Below are 18819 nucleotides of genomic sequence, written 5' to 3'. Positions count from 1 at the left end.
CGAAGAACATAACGACGGAACGAATGCTTTGGAAGCTCATACTTTACAATGCAACACATTAATTGCTCCAAAATAAACACCTGCCGATTTTAAAATGGAACAGCGTAGGTATAGGTAGATTCAGGGGGATAAAGCGCTTGTGTTGTCCCATTTAATGCGCCGTTCCAAAATTGCTTTCCGGTTCTATTAAATCTCCTACCTATCTGTTATCTGTTAATAGGACATTGCCGCGAGAATAGTGTCTCCGTTAATGTTACGAGGGTGTTTAATATTCACCCTCTTAATAACTTTCGCCGATTTTTTGTTATTATAAGTTAAATAGAAGTTTTAATACGACTTTTAAAGTTAGTCTTCCTTTATTTTATGAAAAGAGCAGATTTACTTGTAACATGGTGGAGTACTTCCCTTTATAAAGAAATAAAATGATGCTAGAATGTAAAAGTTGCTAATAACGTCGAAATGAAGGAACTTTTTTATTTTACGCAAGTTGTATTATAACTAACTTCCCAGACCAAACAGGTCTGCATCTCACCCCACAATTTGCCAAAGCACCTTTCTCCGTCCGTCTGGATTTTTGACAGTGTTCTCTTTTAATTTTGTTTTTCGGTTATCAGCTTTGCTACTACTACTGACAGAAAGGAAGTTAGTTGCTAAGAGATAAAATCAGAACTCGACTACAAGGGTGCTCGGGCCACGGGGCGCCGGACGGATCTCCGATTTATACCCACCTTTTCTTTGACATATTTATGGGATTCTTGAATTATCGTAGTTTTCGTCATTTTCGAAAAGCGGACGCAGTAATATCCGCACGGTAATCCAAAACGCATATACGTGTAATTGTCGTCACCGTTTTAACATCATTAATAAATATATGATCTTTCGTAAGTGGAACTACATATACGTGTAACTTTAGTTGCCGTTGTTCGGTGGGTGCAACGTTGTAGCGACGTGTAAAGTTGGGTTCCGATTAAGAGCGTAATTAAAAAAAGCAAGATGTGGCTAAGGCGGACAAACGGGCCGAATCGTCGCGGTAAAAAAGAATAAAAATATTACTCATGGCCCATGCAGCAAACACAGGTAGATTCAGGAGGTCGGAATTTGAAATTCCTTCCACCTGGAGGCGCAGTTATCGTCGTTTCTCCGTTCGGTTTATAAGAAGATGGTTTTAGGTTGTGCATTGGTTGAGTAGTCAGTTCTTGTTGTTGTGTTGTTAAGTGCGGTGCGGCTCCGGTTGTCTGGTGCTGTTTGTGATTTAATATTGTTTTTTTATTTTTTGTTCATTTAGTATGGATAATGTTTTATAAAAGTAAGTTGTCGTTGTAATTTTCATATTTTTGCATAAATTTGTGTAATAAGAAGGCGGTATCGCGTTACTCCGACACCGTCTTGCCACTTAATGACTTTATGATAGATCCCTCCCTTTAGTTGGAGAATATTTTGGTGTTATATATATTCAAGAGTTTAAATGCATCACCCTTTTATCTCAAAGAAGGCAAATATTAATTATCTCGACGAGCACAAGATATTTAATTAACATCTGCTATAAGCGTTTTCGGGGATTTAGCGAGGTGAAACCGCGCTTCGGTTGACCACATCGTTTTGTAATAAGTCAATTTAAGTCTGAGCGAAAATTTTGAGGAAAACCGAGATATGAAATTCCTCGAAGCAATTATTGAATCCAGATGCTCCTTTAGGGTTGCAATACTCACACCCCAGCGCTATTCTCTCACGTTCCGTACCCCTATATGAATATTGCTTTGTTACCGAAATCCTGCTTCTACGGAAATATCGCAAATATTGGCGAGGAAGGGCTTTATTATTGAATGAATCAGCATCATCGATAACTGGCGGAGTTACGAACAAGACGCAAACTCTCCAGTCGGTAAATGCGACGATAACAGTATCGCATAGCATCCGAAATTCGGGTTTAGATATCTCAAACTAAATAACGAGGAGATTTTTAATTTTGCATGGGATTAAAGGGTCCACTTTTCCTCAGACCGGCACAAACAATGCGGAAGATAACCTATTGCGAATAAACAAAGAGAATCGGAGAAGCTTTAATTTAGACGAAAGTTGAGCATCGCAGCGACCAGCATTGCTCCGCTGAATCAATTTATTCTTGTATCTTGAAGATTAAGCGTTTCAATAGCAAAAAGAAAAACCGTGTGCGCTAGAACATTTAAGATAAATTCAGGAATAAGACAATACGTATAAATCTTCTAGTTTAAATCTATTTTCTTGAGAAACAAGAGAAGTAGCACGTTAGCGATGTGTTTGTTATGTAGACGAAAACTAGCGACGTTCATTATTTCCACGACGGAGACGGTTAAAACAAGTATTTCTTCAATTCCTGTTAGCGGTGGCCCGTTCCATTCACCACAACAAGAATGTTCTGGCGTACTGCCAGATCAACGAGAAGAGAAAGGAAAAAAAGAGCATAATGCAAAAAAAATAAATCTCCGACTATCATTAATGAATTCGGTTGGCCATTAGCTCGGTGCAATGAGTCTATTCTTGAATTTGAATGAGCCGAGTTAGTAAATTGCAGCGTCGATTTGCTCTGCGTTTTTTGTTGTAATGTCTGTATATTTGCGGAGGTTTCGACCGAAAATAAAGAGATAAAAGGGGATGAGTAAACAAAAGATAAAAGGCGCCGCTAATGTTCGCAATTGCAAGGATTGTATGTCCTTGCCGATACTAATAGTCGTACTTCGGATTTTGACGTTTTTGCGACCGTCGGCATTAAAAATCGCTTTGTAGTTTTTGCGTGAAACTTCTTAAATTTTGCATATAACTCCGCCGTAATGTCTCGAAATTATAATAATTGTAATATCCCCTTATGTGTGGAGAAAATTACTGGACATGTATATACGGCTTAAAGAAATTATTTCAAACTTAATGGTCACATGGCACGCTGCGGTGCATGTGCACAATCATTTGCCAAACAATACACGGATAATTTTCTTCCTACCGGTCGTTACTTTGATTTTTAAATCGAAACCTCCCCCATGTGAACCGATGGCCCATTACAACAGGGACCACGCTGATGGACGGAAAGTGGAAATTAAATAGTAGCCACTTGCCGCCTGTCCCACTATCGTTATCACGTGTTTGCCCTCGCAATATTGACGACACTTTGTGAACACCCCATAATGAATGCCCAGGCCGCTTTTATTTATTCACTATCCGCTCGCCCCACATCTATTTTCCTTTTCTTCCATTAACATACGGTATATCGTTCTACTGTCATTATTGACCACTTCCATACGATCGTAAATTAACTTAACATTAATATTTCAACTACAGAAAGTCTGTCACCCTGCCAAAACTAGTCACAAAAAATACCGCGTGATGACAAATCTTTAAAAAAACTGCGATATTTAAAAAATAGTGTGTTTAACGCTGATGGTCCTACCCCCACTCCTCTCTATTCAATTGAATTGACAGTGGGGGAAGGGGCGTGGCTTGCAACGCTAATTACATATATGCATTTCAAACACAATAGAAAAGGTATTGTTTGAAGTTATTTCTTTCACACATGTCGCCTACGATAATGACAATGACAAGAATTCATCTAATTCGCAATATGATGGTTCGTAACTTTGAACACAACATAATAAAAATAGTACTGTCTTTTACACCGGTTTAGTTCCATTAGGATACCCCATTTCTTATTATGTAATATACATACAACTCCATTTCAAATTTCAAACAAGTGTATCTAAATTATTCAAAAATTCAGTAACTTGTGTTACGGTAATCCATATTGTTGTTTGTTTATCGCACAAAATAAATATTTTTTGTGTTTTATATCAAGGTTGTAAATTATTAGAACCATAATAGTAAACTTTACAGTCACAGAGTCGCACTTAATTATTGGTCCCGTGATTGTAGTTTAGAATAGTATGTGTAACCCCAGTGCTGGTCTTACCCCCACTCCGTCTCTGCTTTTCGGAAAGTCGGGGGCGTGGCGAGCAACGCTTGCTTATACGTGGACGCGTAACTAAAATATCGTTCTATAATCGTATAGTCGTGAAAAATCAAAACTGTCACACATTGTAAGGGACAATCAATCTACGCAGAATGGGATTCACAGATAGCGCGACGTTTTCGGACACTTTCGTTTATTCGTCAGACTGGGGAACCATTACTTTGTTTTTATCGCAGCGTGACACCCGAATAAAAGCAGCATCGTCCGGATTATAGCTACTTTTTAATTATTTGTATTTGTGTCTTCGGCGTGTGTGCTATTTTTTGCATGCGGAAAACTCGGTATCGATTCTGTCACACAAATCAAGGTTTACGATGATGGATAAGAAAATACATTATTGACAAACAAGGTTCTTTAAAACACGTCTCATTTGCAAGTTACGATCGCATAAACTCTGATCGTAAGTGTGTACTATGCACTCGAGCAAAACTCATGGATTTCATATTTCTTTGAATGCGGAATATTTATATAAAAGCGTCGTAGACAGTGCGAACAAGCAAAGTCGATTAAGTCATTATCTTTTGTCTATTAAAGTGTCAGCGTCAATTATAGGAAAATGAAGCCAGTGCATCCTGAAATAGTGTACGTGCATTTGGTGCCGGTGATATAAAATCGTCTTCAATAGAAAAGTAATTTTCTTCTGCATAGATGCATAAGTTCTGGGTAACCATGAAAGCATCTTGAATACACGAGAACGAACGAAAGGAAAACTGAATATAATGAATACGAAAAGAAGTAGAACCGGCGGGGTTTGTATAATTTCATAATTCATTTGATTTGGACCGAACGATAAAGCGCGATAAGTTTGAGGTTAGGTGTTAGTAAAAAAAACAGGAGTCGGTTACCTTCCGGTTGCGGTAGGTACAAGAAAACGTTGTATTGGAAAGGGTTGTATTTAGTCGGAACGAGAATTTTTCATGTGATAACTACATGGTAAATATGTATAGCATTTGTAGGTCGTGGCACAAACAACTTGTTCTGTTATAAATATGTACAAGGAAGCGTGAAGTTTTTGTTTTGCTAATAAAATTTATGCATTTTGCGTGTTCATTCATCCGCCGAGAGGGTTACCGTTTTCGCTGCGTAGACTCGGGCGGATGCGTCGGTCGGGGTTGCACCGAATCCGGCGTTCGAAAGCGGAATGTGTCGTCTCCGTTCGCGATTATCGGATTATTGATCGGCAAAATCGCGGACCGAGGCGCAGACTACACATTGTTGCCAATTTACACAAATCAGATCGCATGCTCAAGCAATATTAATCACGGCACCTCGACGGGCTCCCACCTCCGCTAATACCATCCCCCACGGTTGATCGGCCGCCCCTCGACCGCGTGAAACAATTTCAGCTCCCGCGCCCCCGACGCTTTTTAAGTTCATTGATCAACCTGAAATTTGAAATAAGCAAGGGTCGCGTACGCGCGTCAAAACGATGAAATATTGCCGCACACTGCGGCGGCGGCGGTATCGACGACGCGTGTGGAAACGGCGGAGGGCGGTTGTGGCGATTGTATTCATGTAGGTTCGAATGTAAACCACCTACTACACGATAACGCAGGGTATAAAATAGAGCTCGGGCTTGTTACAGATTTTTCCATGCATGATTTAAGTCCAAAGATAACTTAATGTTACACACCGTAACGAATTTTAATCTGTCGTTGCGAGCCTCGTGCGTTCGATCGCGTTAACCGAATTTCGTTCTCCAACGCCATTACATTTATTATTCATATCGTTTCGATGCTTCGGGGGGCTGTAAACAACAATTAATCCTTAACTGGGCTAACCTTTTCCGTCACGGACGTCTATGCCGTTTGACCGCAAAACCGTTTACGCTCCGCCACCTTAACGTTACTCGGCCCGCTCTTGCTCTAGATCAACGATTCACAAAGTGAGGGTCACTACCCCCAAGGGGAACGATACAGAATTTTCAAAATAAAAGAAAAACACCACTAACACATTCATTTCCATCGTTACAAACCTACAACAATGTAGTTAAGCACTATAGGGTTAGCAGACCTATGCTTATTTTTAACTTTCTTTCAATATACTACGCTCTGAATCTTATCATCGTGCTCTTAATGTTGATGTTAATTCTAAAACTGATAGGCGGCACTAGTCTATCCAAACTATATTGTAATTTAAAGCTGTTAAAGAAGATATGACGGTTTAAATACAATTTAACCTCATTTGTATTGTAAATAAAATATAAGTACAGGTCCTAAATGGAACCCCTGTGGTACTCGGTGCCATGTGGTGGAAATTTCCGTAAGACGCGAAGAACTAAGAAAGAAATTGCGTTACTTAGTGATGGATGGTGTGGTCCCTTTTGAAAAAAGTTTAGGAATCACTGCTCTAGATAACACTCTTTCGCCCTCCTTGCCATTACTCATTACATCGCCGCGTCTCACCTCTTGCTCGCGTTGCTCACCGGCCTTCTCCGCGCTCATTAATCATCATCCATTTATTAACAACTTCCAAATATTTTATAGCCCTGTCACCAATCACTCTTATTGCACTACGCGGAACTGTCGCTGCGCTCTCACTACATCATTTTAACTCCCGAAATTGTTCGGCTTTGTCACTATCCCTGCTGCATTATTTATTGCACGTAATACGCCAAGTTTACCGGAGCCATCTAAATCCATTAGAACGTTCTTGACAAGTGTACACAGACCTACGGTTTTACTCATATTTCCTCGATACTAATGACAACGTACGGCTTACTTGAATTGCCTGCCCACTTTCAACTACAAAATTATTCCGTCGGGCACTCTCAAAGTTGTTTCCGAGCGTATGCGAACTCGGATGTCCACTTGGAAATGTAGCAATCATCGTCGCAACTTCTACTCATTACTTGCCTATCAGAACGTCGTGCGAGAGTCGAGGGGCCGACCACTGTAATTCCTTTCTACACATATAAAATTACTTATGGAATTACACACCCACTGAACGTAATTTTTTATTTGTTTTATACAACAGAATTACGGGGATTTAGTCGAAATCACTGGAACTATTTAGAATTTATGGATGTATCCGCTATTGTTTTTGCTTCCCTCATGTTGACTAAACGCTTTTGTTTCCTTTTTCCTCTTTCTTCTCACGAATAGACTCTGACCCAAGATCTCTCTTAATCATCTCTTTGGTGCTATATCTTTTGTAAGTCACAGTACTCTCCAAAATCCTAGTTCGCTTCGCAAAACCACGATGTTATAGACCCTTTTGGAACCAGCTTTGCCAACATCTTATGGTCGCTTGGCGACGATTCATGCGATGCTCTATTTCTCGAAACGAACCTCTCATCCGAGTAATATAACTTGTGTCTAAATCAAACGAATGCCGAAAATTGGCTCGTCTCCTAATTGGAAGCCTTTCGAGCAGCTAACAACTGACGACATCAAAATGAGACTTGACAGTCGGAAAAACTAGAGAAAATTTGTTCCAATTTTTGGCAAAGTGAATCAGTAGGTACAGATTTTTCCCCTGGCGTTGCGACGCCAGTGTATGTCGTTTCGGCGAACAGATGGCTGGAATGCGACGTACGGTAACAAAAAGAATCAGTGGCGTACAAGCTCTCTGAGAATAAAGACGACACGTAAATACAGACTTTTGTTGCGAGTCTTACACGCCGACAACAATTATGCCTACATTAGTGTGACAACAGTAATCGTGAGCATGACAGTAGCCAATAGAACCGTTCAAGATCCGCTTCGACAACTAAAAATAATAAACATTGCGCGTTAATGATTTTGTATACACTTTTAATTTTAGTGTCGGTACTTACAGGAATGAATTGCTTCATTCGAGTAATGAAATTTCACACACTGCGAACATGGGGTCAGATGGAGAATTAAGAACGCATTAATTCGCAAACAACTCAAGATGTTCGTTTCGTGTACCAATTTTTTGTGTGAGCTTGTTTCACTTGTGTAGTAATAATGAATATTAATGAAAAAAGACAACGTATAAAGTACCGTGAACTGTGTTCGAGCGTGTTGTAAAAGATTCATTGTAATCGATAGTCGTTTTCTCATTTTAAAATAGGTTGAAAGTTATGGTGTTCAATTACTACTGTACAAATCTAAAAATCAGATTGAGCGATGTTCACTGAAAGAAATAAATATCCAACGCTATATTGTTTGAGAGTTTTTAACACATAAAGTGTTAAAAGTCTGGGTAATAAACATAATGACTTCACTATATTGATGTCTTACGAAAGCTCTGACTCGAATGAATTAATGTACTTTTTTCTACCACCCACATTTAATATTTATTTTACACGACGGTACACAGAACGACGATTTTCCACTGTTGATAATAGCATACTTTTGTCTTTGTATTTTTACAATGGTTTACTGTTTATAGTTTTTATGATCATTTTTTGTTATGAGAAAAGGGAACATAATGAAGGCCACCAACATCAAAACTAAATAAATGTGAAAGAATAATAGCTTCATTTGTATTAATGTCTGTGAGTCTCACTCCAGTCGAATAGACCGAGTTAAGACTGTAACAAAAATAATCCGTTTTTGGCACGGCAAATTAAAAAAAATAAAGGTAAAACAACACGATCATTTATTTGTTTATAGCAATTGAAACAAAACGCCAGTAGCAATATTTTGTTTTAAAATTGAATATCGAAAGTACGATACGTAAGGTTCGGTTTTGATTAAAATCACATTTCGATTCCAATAAATTATGGTAGAGAGATGACTTTCAATGTTTCTATCGGATACAATTATAACCAATAAAGTCACGACATTTCCACCAATTTCCTCATTCTGATTCGAAATATGCCAATATCGTACATGCACATCGTATCTTATACTCGCGGAAATCGCTAATTGACCCTAATTAAAATCGGCGTACGATATGCAGAATGCTTAGTAATGATTTTACAAATTGTGAAAGTATGATCCACTTAAACAATTGTACGTTTTGAAACATTCCAAACCCACAGTTGCAAATAACAGTGATGAGTGATCCTCCGACGTTGTCAAGACAGAGACAGATACATTGGTGGACGTTTTCAGTTTGCTTTAATTTCGTAGTTTCCGTCGCTTCTAGTAAGTGCGATGAAGATCGCGATTACTAGGAGTGTTTTTGTTGTAGGGTAGCGACGTGTCAAGATCTTGCGGGGTGCGTTTTTCGAGCTGCCGTAGCGTAAAAGTTAGATAAAAAGTGGAGTTGCGATTGCAGAGAAATGAATGTATGCTTTTTATCGACACGATCGCCGAAGTTGTATAAAAGTTTCAGTAAAAGTAAATTCGTATGAAAGCCTCTTTGAAGAATGACTTCACTTATTTCCAGGAGAGCGTTCCGATATAAAATTTTAAGTTGCCGTTTTTTCATATTGTCACATGTACTTACGCCGACCACGCACTGTTTACTATGTCCGTGTGACGTACAAACTTAACTACGAAATTTGTAACGAGTATATCATCTGATTTCTGACAATGCAGTACATGTAAAATAGCCACATACACACGGTTATACACGATAAGGTTGCACGCGATATAGCGCTAAAATGCCGCCCTGCAACACTCCTACATGTTATTATATACTCGTTCGCCCGCTTGTGCCGGTCCAATTATACGGCCAAATCTATATTCATTCTTTTGTTTCAATTAGCCGCAATTAGAATTAGATTACTTAAGGTACGATTTCATGTCTAGATATTTGGCGGGTTACACCGGGCACCGAACGTACGTTTTTAGGTTGTCGCAACTAAGCCGATTGTAACACATGTAATAATGATAATTAGTAAGTTAACAACGATTAAGACGGGTGATGTAGTAAGTCGTACCTATTTCTGGGTTGATTTATGCAATAAAGACCAAGTCGCGCCTAACGGTAATTAAAATTTGGCGCTGCCTTTGTCTTTGAAGTTCTTACCTCCCACTTTTGTATTTTAATTTTGCGCGACATCAATAACTAATCTAATTTTGTAACCTTCTTATGAACAATTTGCGAATGTTCCATGGTATCACTCTCACCTAGTCCTTAATGGACTCGTTGAAAGCAGTGCCGTACTAATTGCTTTCCCTGTGGTAGTGACATTACTCTTACCTGCGTTAGTGTGCACCTGGGTCGATTCGGAATATTTTAGCATAACTTTTATGAATTACTCTTATTGCAACGCATGCATAACTCATTAAGCCGCCCTTACATTACGCGTAGAATAGAATAAATTTAACAGGATTTCTGAATATTTACTTGGGCGCTGAGCGATTAAGAACACGCTTAATTAAATGGCCGACCGAGAGCTTGTAACGTTCCTAAATAAAATACGTGCAACTCACTTTCCACTTCAATCCCGTAAAACTGTCTCGAGAGATGCGACGATGTCACAAATACTAGGAAAAACTTGCCACCCTAACGAATAACATTGAAACACGTTTCAATAAAAACGAATAGCTAACGAAAAAGAAAGCGGACCGAATGGGAGGCGCAGCGAGCTGTACAATAGGAGTGAGCGAACTGCATAACGGTATACACAAAAGAAAAAACCTAACGCATCGGCGACCGTGAACGCCAGTTTGCAGTTTCAGAAAACGCCCGACTTGGCTAACTTGACCTGACCGACGGTCAACGGTCACCGACCCACCTCAGGGTAGAGAGAATTGTACTTGAATACGGGGTCCTGCACATCTTGTGCTGCTTCAAACACACTAACTTGTTAAACGGAGGTCCTGAGGTATTAATCCCACTTTTGAAATAGGGACCGGTCTTGAACCAACGCAGCGTAATACCGGAAGGTGTCTTTGTACTAATTTTTGGGTTTAGGCGGATATAGACTTGGATGACGCTCAAGTTGAGACTACAGAGGACCGTCGAGGGATGTAAAGCTATAAACCGTGTTTTTCTGCCTCGACAGCACTCTAACTCACAGAAGTGCAATGTGTCCTAACAAGTATCTAAAAGACAGGTTCAACATGTTGTAGTGATTAAGTGTCTTAAATCATAATAATAATAATAATAATAATAAGTGTGATTGGTTTTGTTTGGTAACGAATGACATGTCCGGCGAGATTATCGCCAGTTCCGGAAAAAATATCAAATGCGTTAACGAAGAGCACACATTTCAATAAAAATATGGAACAGATAAGAGAAAAGACAAGTCGTGAAGTTTCCAGATAGGCGAAATCCCTTGTGAAAAGCTTTAAAACGATATGGCATGCACGGGATTTACCACGCGTTTTATGTATAGGAGGCACTAAATAATCGTTCGCCATTGCGAAAGCTCGCATATTCATTATCAGTGTCATTATTTGGCACCAATAACATCGTTTTGATTATCTAGTCATTATGAAAATATGCATCAAACATGAATACACCGTTGAGTCATGTACACGAAATTCATTTACATGCCTCGTAATTAAGTGTTATAATTATGTTTGACTTTGTAGAGGTTTTTTATTGGACACGAGTGAATTATGCGTCGGCAGCTGTGTATCCTCTCCACGTACATATAATTAATATTACAAATATGTGCTATTGAATTCCAATAGGATACAAAAGTTGTGCCCTGTCACAATCTAACTATTGGACGTGGCTTCCCAAGCAAACCAATCATTAAATTAAATAATAATAGGAAGAGACGTCAGGTAGGGCCTCACAATTACCTCCATTGATAATTGACGATCAGTTACATAAAATAACTCACGATTGATTTTCCGGGGCGGTTAACTCATGAATCTTCAACGAATATCAACTAAATCTGTACAACTGATTGTATCACTCGTATTTATTACACGAAGATAGATTCAAATCACGAAGTACAACACATGAAGTGAAGTTTATTAAAAAAGGCGATGATAACCCGAGTTTCAAAAAGTATTTTTCGTTGTTTCTCTGTCTCTTCGTCGAACACGTTAAATTCCTCTCCACTTTTACCATACATGACCTTATCTACAACCGCCTACACCACAAGTAAGTTTCGCACCCGGCCCAATTCAATCAATATTGATCATTAAAACTATTTCTATGTGTGGTCCAAATTTACTAGTTGAGCAGTTTTATTCAGTACGACGTGCTTTTCCCCATATAACAAATTTCTAAAGAATTGCATTGCAAAATTGTACTCTTTGTACTACGTTAATAACAGATCAAGTTATCACGCACATTAATACATTATATAGAGTGGAAGAACTGCAAACTGCGATAAAGGTTATCGTTTACACTTGCTATAATTCTACAAATCTCATGGTCAAAAGCTGCGATAACTAGAATTGTAATAATTTTCCTCTGTGGGAGAAAAACTAAACACGAACATTCCCGTTTAAACGAGAAAGGAGAGCCGTTATCAATAATCGATTAATCCAAATATTTGCCCATCCCCTGATTTAAACGTGTCACTTAATGGTTTCGTCGAGGGAAGTCGCCATCATCGGAACTGACACGCCGATGTCAACTAAACAGGTGCACAGGGAATGGTGCATAAAATATTACACTAGTGCGGTAAAGAATAACTACAATGTGTATTTGAAGTAGGTGTACGTGTTTCTAAAAATGTTTTTTACAAAACACATAAAAGTCTGTTTACGTTTCATGCACAGCTTAGTTGAATTGAAAGTAGTTCAGTAATAGTTAGTTTAGACTGCGCGATGGCAGCACGGTGTAAATTTTCCTCATTAGGTGAAAGTGATCGTGTTTAGTGTGACAATGCATCTAGTGATTTTGAAAATTTAGCGCAAGTGGTGCAGTTTGTGTACAAAATGCATCGCTTAGAACCTTGTTTGTAAAATTTTCGCCCCATAAAAACGCCACGAAATATGAAATATATTTGCCGGCGGTGCAGTACGTAGCAAAATATTAATATTTTTTTTACATGAATTTTCGTAAAAACCAGTCATGTTTCAGTGTCGCTACAATAACACGACACATAGATTACGGGCGATATGGAACCGTGCTATACATTTCTATTATTAAACATGGAACTCGGAATAAAATTATCACGGAAAGAGTAATTATACGTAATTAAAAAACAGATATTAATTCATGTAATTCGTAATCGGTTCGATGTAAATTTCACACACAATCACTCGAGTGAGTTTTTACGCCAATCCCGTTACGCTGCTTTTTCTCTTCGGAAAGCTCGTAAAAATGGATAGGTTCTATGGCCATTTCAAAATTAGACGGAAAACAGTTCGGTTCGTGTGATCACCGCCACTCAAATGAAACGTTACGTTTTTTTAAGTTATTTACGTTTATCAGAGGAACAAGTGGGCATTCGTACGTTTTCGCGTAACGAACCTCCAAAAATATTTATTCTTGATTTTGGTTTCAGGGTGACGGTGCCATGGCCTGGCATGGGAAGGTCCGGCCCGGCCTGCTTCTTCTACTCTTCTCATTCGTTGTTATCTCGGAGGCAATGGCCAAAAGCATAGGTAAGTGATGATGCATTTTTAAAAAATCAAAAAACGCTACATGACTAGAACGTTTGTGTGTTCTTGAAACTCAAAAACCGTTAAAAGTAACGCGTGAGCGTCAATTTTTCCAATACGACATACTCTCAACACAAATTTGATTTTTGTCTAGCTTGTAATAATTTATGCAATTTGCAAATATCCTGTTAAGCTTACCCCATCGCACTTTACTCATTAATTTTCTTAAGCTTGAATGCATTTTATCTCCTCCAAGTAATCATATCGTTATAATTCAATTTCCTACCCCATACATGATGCTTTTACGACCAAACTGAGTATTGATTTTGGTAATTACTTGGCGTTCAAATAGAAATTTCGGAGGGGTTTTAGTTACCTTCATTTCACGGACTTTCTATTCTAAATTACATTACTGTCGTCAGTAATCTATTCTGCCTAATTTCGTTTTTTCGCTGAGTTTGATTTTTAGGTTAGGTTTAATTGACGCTTGCGCTTTACTCGTAAGTCTGGCTAAGTGTAGCTGCAGTTGCATTGCTTTGAGCAATTATCTCCACTGCCACCCCGTAGTTGATTAGCGAATATTTACGTATGCATTATACGTATTGGATATTTTTCATTTCATAGCCCAATAAGTGCATACAGATCTATCTTTCGCCATTAAAACGGCCATCATGAAAATTAATAATGAAACGGCGTTATGGGACCGATTATAAGGAATTTATTTACACTCTCACGAATTTTAATCTTCATAAAAACGATATTTATGTGCGATTTCGATAAAACAACTCATTTCTTTTTATTTACGAGCGAAGAAGCCCTTTAATAATTGATGGGCGAAAACGGGGTGGCAACAGTGATGTTTTAATTTAATTTTCTGTTTGCTCGATTAGACTTTAAGTAAAATGCAAATGAAATTGTGGATCATGACCGCACCATATCACGCCGAGCCATACAGTGAAGTGCTCTTGTTTGTAAACAATCGATCTCTAAGATAATTGCACCACCGCTTCACAATAATGATAATTAGATCGATTGTTCTGACGTCATGAATCAACCGACGGCCCATTCAAATCGTAATTAAGCCAGAAAAAATCTAATTCAACGATAAACGTTTGTTTATGTTGTTAATGTATCAACGGTAATAAGTTTTTCCATTAGCTAACAATTATTTACACAGACAGTATCGATCAGTGGGGTTTCCATTCATGCGTTTTCTGACGTATTGTAATTATTGTTATTGATCTTTTATGTGTCGGACATGGAAAAACAATCGCTAATTTGGAACCTGACTGTGAGCAGACATCGAAAACACCAAGCGAAATCTTCAACCACAACCTCGACAAAGATTCCAAATCCGTACTTGCATGTTCGTGTCGCGAAGAATTCTCTAAAGACATGTTTAACAACCGAGCGAACGCACGCGAATGCTCCATCTTTATTCGCGTTACCTTCGTTTATGCAAAAAAAGAACGCGGATTTACCACAGTGGAGGTTACGTAGAACCAGAACCCCCACTATATCACTACTACTAGTCTAAATGTAATATTTTGTTGCTGCTTGGAATGAATGGAACGGTAACGTAATGGATTTCTGTGCGTTTGTTCGCTTGGTGGCATTTATTCTGGTGCAAGGGTTGACAATAATTTGCGAAAGACGAAAGAGTGTTTGTCTGTTTTGGATTTGGTGCTAACTGCGAAAGGCATAAAAATATTTTATCGTTCCATTAAGGGTTTGATTTCGCAGTAAGCCTTTGAAAGATTTTTTAATCCTGTAGAGGGAGTGCGGCGTTTGCCGTGCGAAGGTGAAGGTTTAAGTAAATAAGTGAGTGCCGAAGCGGGAGCGCGTCGATAATTGAAAAATCCAATAATTGTGAGTGTTGTCGGTCGTTATTAAAATACATTGGTTTAGGGGCAAATTGGGCATTGTTATTCCATCGCACGAACTGTCTCCGAATTAGGGTTTGATGTTTTAATTCCAGAAACGGGTCCTGCTCAGTCGCATGAAACACAAACACTCGTCTAGGACCAATAACACGGCCTTAGTTCGATACTCCTGAGCTTAAACTGTAATTAAGTTGCAGTACGTTTCCAGCGGAACAAATTGCTGCATTCTCTCTTACCGTTGAAATTAAGCGAACCATATTTTTTTCTGTTACGGCATGCTATCAAATAAATTAAATTATATAGGTTTTTCCTTTATCCCAACGGCAACATGTTTCTACACCAACGGAAAAACATTCCAACTTTTCGCCCCACTTAGAAGCTGCTACAACTTTCTTTTGCATTCTCGCAGAACAAACGTCGATCTGTCAGATCCTCTGCTATCACTTTATCATAAAATTTTCGTGAAGTTATTAACGCAGCGCTACTCCGGGATATTATTCCTGGAAGTCGTGCATTATATGAAATCGTTTCTTAGCAGAGGATCGCTCTTGGAAGGGCAAAGGGTCGCCCGCATTGTTAGAACGAAGGCACAGGATTTTCGCAATAATGGTAACTTGTTTATCGTTGCCGTGCGATCAACCCTGCATAACAAAATCCAATCGTATAGATTGCGGTTTGATAGGAAATTTTTTCATAAAACGCCGCGACACAAATTACACGTTTTTGAAATATGCGAAAAGCGTTGTACATTTCAGGGGTCGTTTACCAATGAAACAAATATTCGAATCGGAAAAGTTTCAACACTTTATACATCTAGTAGTAGCTCATTGTTCTAAATAAATGAAACGAAAGGCGAATCCAAATCAACTCGGTTGTAATTTTGTATCCAATGTAGCAACTTTCAGCTAAATCTGCGTGATAAGTAAACCAGAAAAATTAATCTGAATTATTTATAAACACTGTATTAGTTTTGAGATTAACTTTCGATGTCAAAAGACTCCGTTGATGTGATTTGATTTTTGATGCGGAGATTTCATCACCGATAAATCCGTAACTCATACGTCGACGTTACCGGTAATAACTAAAAGCACAAAAGCTTCACTAATCACAAAGGACCCGATGCACGATTGTGTTCTTTAATAAAAGTGCACCAAGGCATTAATCAATTGTCTGTTATGCCAATGCAAGTGCTTAATTGCTCGTTAGAACAGATTTAAATTGTTTCTATCGGTGTAAATCCCGTCGTTTCGATTTAAACTCCACGCAAAAAGAAAAAATCAAACCGACAACGTTATAATAGAATGTTAACATAATTTCCACCACTGATAAATAACTCCGATAAAAAACTTTACAATCACGAATATAGCGTTGTATGACTCCTGCACCTAAATGATTTTTTTTTATTTCTTACACGGAATTGTCGAAATTGCATCAATTTCGCCGCCCCTTTGTCCCTTACTTTTGGACACCGGCCAAGACCTTAATTCATCTGTAAACAATACAAGCGTCCGGTTCTTTTTCGATCTGTTCATGTAATACGTGCCTTGCGATTGCCCTGACTTGAAGACGCTTAATCTGGTCCTTTTTTATTGTTATGACCCGCAGACTCGTAAGTGTTCGAACCCGACCTGCAATAGAATCGAGATTTGGTCGTTTAATTATGGAAGTCGAGAAAAAGAAAAATCAAACTTTTGCTGATACCCGACGACCACGACCCCTTATCAATAATTCAGCAGTGCGGCTAAGGGCTCGTTCTAATTGTAAAAATTATGTGTCCAAAACTAGCGATGTTTAAGTGATGTTTTAGTTGGTCGCGTCGTCAAATAACGCAGTAATATCATTTTTACATCCGAAATGCTTTGAATGCGTGTTTCCGAAACTATTCGCCAAATTGTTAGATTTTGAATATACAAGTCGCACTTCCAAGTCGAATCTGCAAGCAACCCTAAAATTCTTTCAAGTTAAAGAAATTTCGACTTAAAGAAAATTAAAAAAAAAATTATTAGAATTAGAAACTAAGTTTTATTGTTACGGATGCTTTTTGCTACTTTTTTTAATTTGTCAAGCTATCCTGTACTGACTTTAAAATTTTCATTTTCTAAAGTGTCTGCAAATGTTAACGCTTTTTGTTTTAAAATGGAGCCAGATACAAAAAAAATTTGAAAACGGCTGTCTTCACACTTTTTCGTGGTTTATTTCTTTTAAACTTGTTTAATGTACTGCTTGGTATTTCATATGCTTGAGTAACACTTTTCTTTTACACACCTTCACAATCTTCTAACTTTTCGAGTTATAGAATTTTGGTGTTAAAAAAATCAAAATACGTGTAAATTTGATTAAAATGCCTCGGGAACACTGGTCTAATTATAAAGAAGTTCTACTAATGGAGGTTCGGTTTATTGAAGTTCGACTGTATATTAGGAATGCCATGTAGTTGGTAAAACGCTAACCAAAATTTGGCTGATATGTCTATTCTTATACGATCCAAACAAATAGTTTCTGTCGCATAATCAACTATTGCGGCGGTTTGTTTTAAATGTAAGGTTATGTTTCTGCCAAATGGATGTTGTAAGTGTAGACATGCCAATGAAATTCCAACGCCTACTCTGAGTGACTTTTCAATAAAATACCAGTTATTTCAGGGGTGAAACCTTCGACTAATTTTTTAATGAAGATTTTTTGTGCTTTTTGTTGCCGAAGTTGTAATTTCGGTATTGTGTCTTAATGCATCGTGAAAGCTCATTTTTGATGGATGAATTTGTGCACTCATTACGGCTTGCACTTTTTCGTGTTTAAAACGACTAATCCATTCCATGGATCGACCATCACACGCAATCGCAATTATCCGCGATGATAATGGCAGAGATGGTATAAAAATATAAGTTTCCGTGAAAGAAAAAACCATGAAGGTGTAGACGTAAGTTTTGTTTTTGTTGTTGATGAGAGTGGATTACATGTATTGCGGATTTTTTTGCTTTTTTGTGTCGATGAATAATTTATTTGTGGTTCTAATGGTTGATCAATAGGGTAATGATGGTGGTCATAAAGCGAATGCTGTTGCCAAGTGGAGTGTTATCTGTTTATCAGATCGTGTAATCGATGTGATTTCGAAGAGTATTACGAAAATTGACTTTCGGTTTGTTTTAGGGTTTTAGAAAAAGTCGATTCGGAGCATGTTGACTATATATCATGGAGATATCGTTCTAGTTTACTTGATAAAATCCTGTAAGTTTGTAAAGTTTCCTTATACTTTTTCTAAACATATAAAGAGTTGGCACTTTTAAAAGTATAAACAAGATGTTGAACAAAGTTGCGCCACTCTACAGTGTCGATGGATGTTTTGAGTTTCTAAAACAAACATTTCGATTTTGATATTATGTGACTATTTGATATATAATTTTCCGTCGGGAACGCGATATAAAGAAAAGTAGTGGAAAAGTGGCAAACACACGTTTCATTTCTTGTCGGGTGGTGACGAAAGAATAGGTCAAAGTGGTTCCAAGCTGCACGTTATTTACGATTTGAAATTCTACCAGAGTTATGAAAGCAATAGTCAATGTTT

General features: G+C 38.1%; 1 protein-coding gene and 1 long non-coding RNA gene across 7 annotated transcripts in view; one reads left to right on the top strand and one right to left on the bottom strand.

Annotated features, from left to right (window-relative positions):
* The window catches only part of LOC135141800 (latrophilin Cirl), a 112428-nt gene that overhangs the window by 50881 nt on the left and 42728 nt on the right, over positions 1–18819 (top strand). For 5 of the 6 annotated variants that reach the window (XM_064073252.1, XM_064073250.1, XM_064073253.1 and 2 more), the window contains exon 2: positions 13278–13377. In XM_064073252.1, coding sequence (XP_063929322.1) covers positions 13290–13377 — 88 coding nt within the window. In that variant the 5' untranslated portion in view covers positions 13278–13289. Of the gene's footprint in view, positions 1–1198; positions 1307–13277; positions 13378–18819 lie in introns of those variants that run through there. The other variant, XM_064073251.1, reaches the window with a different exon arrangement.
* Positions 1–18819, bottom strand: part of LOC135141801 (uncharacterized) — a 167521-nt gene that overhangs the window by 108581 nt on the left and 40121 nt on the right. The window lies entirely within an intron of this gene.

The sequence above is a fragment of the Zophobas morio genome, unplaced genomic scaffold, assembly GCF_036711695.1.
Source record: "Zophobas morio isolate AGI-343-1 ecotype UQ-CSIRO unplaced genomic scaffold, CSIRO_AGI_Zmor_V1 ptg000044l, whole genome shotgun sequence".
Lineage (NCBI taxonomy): Eukaryota > Metazoa > Arthropoda > Insecta > Coleoptera > Tenebrionidae > Zophobas > Zophobas morio.
The sequence above is the reverse complement of the archived record's forward strand: the minus strand, read 5'-3'. Positions and strand labels throughout refer to the sequence as shown.